Raw genomic sequence first — 6,025 nt, 5'->3', positions numbered from 1 at the left:
GAGTAGTGTAATATAGGGGTCTAGTTTCATTCTTTTACATGTGAGTGTCCCATTTCCCCAGCACAATTTATTGAAGAGACTGTCTCTTCTCTATTGAGTATTCTTGGCTCCCCTGTTAAATATTAGTTGACAATATATGCATGGGTTTATTTCTGGGCTCTCAATTCTGCTTATGTTTCTATTGTTATTTTTAAGCACTTTACATCTGTTGTGAGTCTTGTGTGTGTGCAACTTAGATATGTAATAAAAACAAAACCCCCAGAGAATAGAAAGGAAACCTTGTTTTAGATATTAAGTGCATGCAAAAACAAAACAAAAAACACTTAGAGGCTTGACAAAATACTGGCAAAAGTAATCCTCTCGGTCCCGCGGCGGCTGGTGGGGCGCGCGCCCGTCCGCTTCTCCACCCGGAAGAGCCACCTGAGCCGCCAAGTTGAGGCAGTGCACGTCCCGGCGCCCCTCGGGAGCGCGGGGCCGGCAGAGCCGCCCGCGTGGAGCCTATCTCGTCCGGGCGCAAGGTGGGCGCGCTGGAGCCTGCGCGCCCCCGCGGCCGACGGCGCCCCGCGCGGCCCCACGCGTGCGCCCCGCCCCGCCCCCACCCGAGCCTCCTCCCGCCTCTTTGCACCCCGCCGATCGGCTTGAACTCTCCGCGCCCCTCGGCCTCGGGAGCACTGAGCCCTCGGTGACTTCTTACACCGTGTATCCGCCAATCCAAGATGAATAGCGATCAAGTTACACTGGTTGGTCAAGTGTTTGAGTCATATGTTTCGGAATACCATAAGAACGATATTCTTCTCATCTTGAAGGAAAGAGATGACGATGCTCATTACCCAGTTGTGGTTAATGCCATGACCCTTTTTGAGACCAACATGGAAATCGGGGAATATTTCAACGTATTCCCTAATGAAGTGCTAACTATTTTTGATAGTGCACTTCAAAGATCAGCCCTGACAATTCTCCAGTCCCTTTCTCAGCTTGAAGGTGTCTCCATGAAGCAGAATCTTCACGCCAGGATATCAGGATTGCCTGTTTGTCCTGAGCTGGTGAGGGAGCACATCCCTAGAACCAAGGATGTGGGACACTTTTTATCTGTCACTGGGACAGTGATTCGAACGAGTCTGGTGAAGATCCTGGAGTTTGAGCGGGATTACATGTGCAACAAATGCAAGCATGTATTTGTGGTCAGGGCCGACTTTGAGCAGTATTATACCTTCTGTCGGCCATCCTCATGTCCCAGCTTGGAGAGCTGTGATTCTGCAAAATTCACTTGCCTCTCAGACTTGTCTTCATCTCCAACTAGGTGTAGAGATTATCAGGAAATCAAAATTCAGGAACAGGTTCAAAGGCTATCTGTTGGAAGTATCCCACGAACAATGAAGGTTATCCTGGAAGATGACTTAGTAGACAGTTGCAAATCTGGTGAGAATGTTAGCTTATATAGTAGGTCCTAAAGTATTGACTAGGAAAAGCCACTTTTTATTTTCCCAAGATCACTGGCAAGTGAGTGTGGGGAACTTGAGAACAGAGACTGGCATGAGGAGGTAGGTAATAGCAGGAAAGAAGCTGGGCTGGAGTTCAGCGATCTAGTCTAGCTGCTTGCTAGATGAAGCACCTGATTTGCACCTGATTTGCCCATGAGAGCTTATCCTTTGTGTTTCCTCCTCTTATTCCAAACAGCTTGAAAACTGTTGCTTTTACTGTTTGCCTAGCAATTTCCACTGGCTGTTTAACATTTAATTTAAATTGAAGGTGGGTCAGAAAATGCAAATGATTGTTGTCAACGATTGCCTTTCAACTAACTTCAACATTTCCTGCTTTAAGTATTTCCCACCCTCACTAAGAACCCCTTAATCTCTATTAAAAAAAAAAAACTAGCACCAATGTGTCCCCTGGGCAGTAACAGGTATGTCTGACCTCTTATTTCATATCCCAGTGCTCCCCTACTGGACAAGTCGAAAATGCTTTATGTCTCTAAATTCCATCATTTCCTTTTCTTAACCCTAAGCTTCTCCAAATGCCTCATTTTTACTGAGCTGCCGTTTCATTAAAATGATGAGGCAAAGGCTCTATGGAAACAGAGTTCAGTATCTAGAGTCAAGAATAATTCCTTGTCAAAATATTCTCCCCTTCCACCAAGAATCACCAACCCATAGTTTGAAATTATGTCAAATATATTAACAGTTCATACTTGTCTAAACAGTATTCTAAGTAAATAACAGCTTCGATCATGGTTTGCCTGCTAAGTGGACAAGGCTGTGTCAAAGTACCTTGTTCATATAAGACTCTAGATTTTAACCAGAATCTGTAATGTCTGGATCAGCAAAGCAGTGCTTGTATGAGCTTAGCCAGAACATGAAAATGTCCTTTGATAGAGATTAAGATGTTTTCATGCAGTTCATCTAAACTAAATTCTTTCTGCACTTAAAAAAAAAAAAATCTGGGCTTCCCTGGTGGCGCAGTGGTTAAGAGTCCACCTGCCGATGCAGGGGACACGGGTTCGTGCCCCGGTCCGGGAAGATCCCACATGCCGTGGAGCGGCTGGGCCTGTGAGCCATGGCTGCTGAGCCTGCGTGTCTGGAGCCTGTGCTCCGCAACGGGAGAGGCCACAACAGTGAGAGGCCCGTGTACCGCAAAAAAGAAAAAAAAAAAAAATCTTAAGCTATTTTTCTTCCACATGTCACTAACAATAGAGAATGGATGGAAGCAGTCTGTCATCAGCTGTCTTTCATTTATCCATTGCTACAAACCTCTGTGAGAATCAGAAGACATAAATGGCATAATCCTTGCCCTTCAGGAATTTACAGTCTAGTTAAGAACCCCCGTCTGACGTTGCAGAGTAATAAAGTTGGAGGTTGTGTACTGATAACTGTTAAGTGCTGCAGGAGATCAAAGATGGGTCTGACCAGGGTGGCTGCAGTGGTAAATATGCTGCAGAAGATAGAGGGGACAAAGAGATTGGATTGTAAAAGTAAGAATTTTAGCTTTCTGAAAATAACATTTTTTCCAGTAACATTTACTATGGAAAAACATGCAAGTTTCAAATTAGTATCTATTGCCTTGGACTATCACGTATACCTCACAATTGTTCTGATGATCGTATGAATCTGTCTCTCAAATATCTGAATAAATGAAAACATGTATATATTAAAAAAAAAAGTAATCCTCTCAAAGAAAAGGAAGAAACAATATAGAAGAATAATATAGGGAGAAAACTGTGGTTGAAAGGGAAATGGACATTTGTGAGGGAATTGTCATTTGTGAGCATAGTGTTAGGTCACAGAAAGGAAACTTGGTCTATTTCATAGTTTTTCTAAGATTTTCTTCCATTCAATTTATATATTTTTCTACTATGAAATGTAACCTGTAAAAGCAATCCCTTCCATTCATTCAGTGGCACCATGTAATTCTTTTAAGTGAGTATATTTGGGGGATTGGATTAGATTTGTAAAAAATAATTAAAAGAAATCACCAAAAGGTTATTAATAGACATAGAAGGCTAATTATGTGCTAGTGGCCAAATCAGTGATTCTCAAGTTGTAATGTGCATATATATCACCTGGGGATTTCTGTCAAAATTCAGATTTTGACACAGTAGATCTGGGAGGTGAGGCTGTCAATTCTGTGCATCTGATAGGTTCCAAATGTAATGCCTGTGCTACTGTCCATGCATCACACTATGAGTAGCAGGGATTCAAAGTCTTTCCTATAGATGATATTTAAAATTTATAATAATCTAAGTTGTGGAGTTTTTAGGGATAGATACATTTAAATAATAAGTATTTGCACTATAATGCTAAAATTAGAAACATAGGCAATGAGGAAAATTTTCCAAGAACTGTAGATAGTGAACTTACAATTCCAGAGGGCTATGTTCCATTTCGTGACATAAAGATTGTCTACTTCTTGACTAATGTTCTGCTTGTAATGCCAGAAAACAGTGATTTTCTTTATTTTTAGAATTGAAATTGCAAGGTGATCTCAAGTGCTCCTTAGATTTTAATATTTCTTGGCTAATATTCAGTGTCTGCTGCCTTAAAAAAAGAAGGGTGTGTTAAATTATTTTCAGAATCTAATTAAGAGCATATGGTTTGGGTTTATTCATTTCTATTTAATGAACAGGATATTTAACTTAAAAAAGTCCTGTTCTGAGTGTTATTTTTTGTTACAAGGTCTGCTTTGAAGATAGGGATGATGCTTCTTGTCCCATCTTGTTTGGTAGGATATAGGCAATTCTGTTTAATCTAAGCTTTTTATCTTTTGTCCTTGGGTAAGGTAGACAAATTGAGATTCACTTTTAGTTAATTTATTCTGTCACAGATTCTGAATCAGGAGTTTAAAGTCACTGTCTGACAAGAAAAAGTCAACATCTGTTGAGTTGATTTATTATTTATGTATTGATATCAGATTTTATGGCACTTTTCCTGTGAGGAGCTGAAAGTCTTCTACATATAATTTTTACACTTTCAAATACCTTTCACAAGAAACACTTCCAAGCATCCCAGCATGAAAAGTGACAGAAAATGAACCAAATGAAGAAAACAAGAAGAGGACCCAAGGGTAAATAATCAGAGCCTTAAATACGAGGTGTGTCTAAAACCTAAGTACTCACTTTGTGAGGCCACTGGGGATGCCTGTGTCTCTGCCAAAGCTTTCCCCCTGCACATCTGCCATCAGTGCATCCTTCCTGGCTCCCAGATGCTTCTGTCCTCTGTGGCTACCTCATCTGTACTGTGAGCTTCCAACATTCTGCTGATTAGGGCAACCCAAGTATTGACTGTGGTAATGAGACCTCAGGCCCACAAAATGATCCTTGCCCTACTCCTGCAGATAATAGAATTTCTTGGAAGGTGCATTTATGGTGGGCAGGAAAGTAAAGGTTCTTAAAATATGTTGTATACTATTTCATCAGACTTATTATATGTGGCCATTGTTAATTATTTAATTAAATAACAAAATAATTTTAATTGTTTTAAATAAATGAGGTAAGATTGAATAAACTTATTGAGGGATTTTATGAAGACTAGAGATATCAAAACACACTTTGAATGCTTTATATTTCATTTATGGTTAAAATTGTCCTGAAAAATTAGAAAATAATGTGTTCAAATTAGATGATCACATATATATCTGATTTTATGTAGTGCCTAAATACTTTGTTTTTCAATATTTTTTAATAAGAACAATTTCACTATTGATATCCTTTTTTTAAAAATTCTTTCTTTACTGGGAAATATGTACCTTTGGTTTGATAACTGGGGCAAAGGGAGATAACTTCTCTTTAACTTTTTTTAGAAATTCATAGTCTGAAATATTTTATGTTATAAAAAGGACTAAATGTTTCCTCGGAAATAATGTGGAATCTTGCTGAGATAATAAGTATATAATTTTAATGGTAAGATTTGATAATTCTTTATTGTTGACTCATGCTAATTCTGTCTGCCTTCATTTTTGTCATAGAAAATAGAACCACAAAATAAAAGATGGTATTAGGCAAAAAGCAGGAAAATATGGCATGATGTTACATTTTGAAAATGAAAGTTACTAAAGTAATTCAATATTCACTATTTTCTAAAATGTATCTGATGACTTAAGGGTCCTAGAACCCTAACCAACACCCCCAACTATTTAAACTGAAATTCATTGCTGGAATCAATGAGGCAAAGAATAACAAATAACTTGCCTACAAACAGAAGAGTGAGCATTTTCCTATGGAAGATGAAAGATAAAATAAGGGTTGAGCTTTGTTATTTTATTAATAAGAGTGAAAATAAAAATACATCTACTCTGACTTAAGTTCATGACCACGGAGAGAAGCAGAGGCTAGAGACCACTGGACTTAGTTTTCTATCTTTACCTCTGATGCAAGCTGTGTTCCATAAAGCCACCATATGAATTATTTCTCCCCTATATATTACACCTCTGTTGTATTCTTTGTGCTGAGGAGTATATCAAATCAGTGTCTGAAACGAGCAAGTGTTAGAGATACATGTGTTTCTGAAATAGAGTATCTGTCATCTTTCATGGT

At 39.0% G+C, this 6,025-nt stretch overlaps 1 protein-coding gene across 1 annotated transcript; it reads left to right on the top strand.

Annotated features, from left to right (window-relative positions):
- The first annotated feature begins 473 nt into the window (after nucleotides 1-473).
- On the top strand, nucleotides 474-1,586 carry LOC113613726 (DNA helicase MCM9-like). Its single transcript, XM_027094644.1, has one exon. It carries the CDS (start codon nucleotides 717-719, stop codon nucleotides 1,449-1,451), a length of 735 nt encoding a protein of 244 aa, XP_026950445.1. The 5' UTR covers nucleotides 474-716; the 3' UTR covers nucleotides 1,452-1,586.
- Nucleotides 1,587-6,025: the final 4,439 nt, after the last annotated feature.

This window comes from Aethalodelphis obliquidens, unplaced genomic scaffold (assembly GCF_003676395.1).
Source record: "Aethalodelphis obliquidens isolate GAN/ISIS:26980383/991018 unplaced genomic scaffold, ASM367639v1 scaffold4, whole genome shotgun sequence".
Taxonomy (NCBI): Eukaryota; Metazoa; Chordata; class Mammalia; order Artiodactyla; family Delphinidae; genus Aethalodelphis; species Aethalodelphis obliquidens.
Note: the sequence above shows the minus strand (reverse complement) of the source record. Positions and strands in the feature narration are given on the sequence as shown.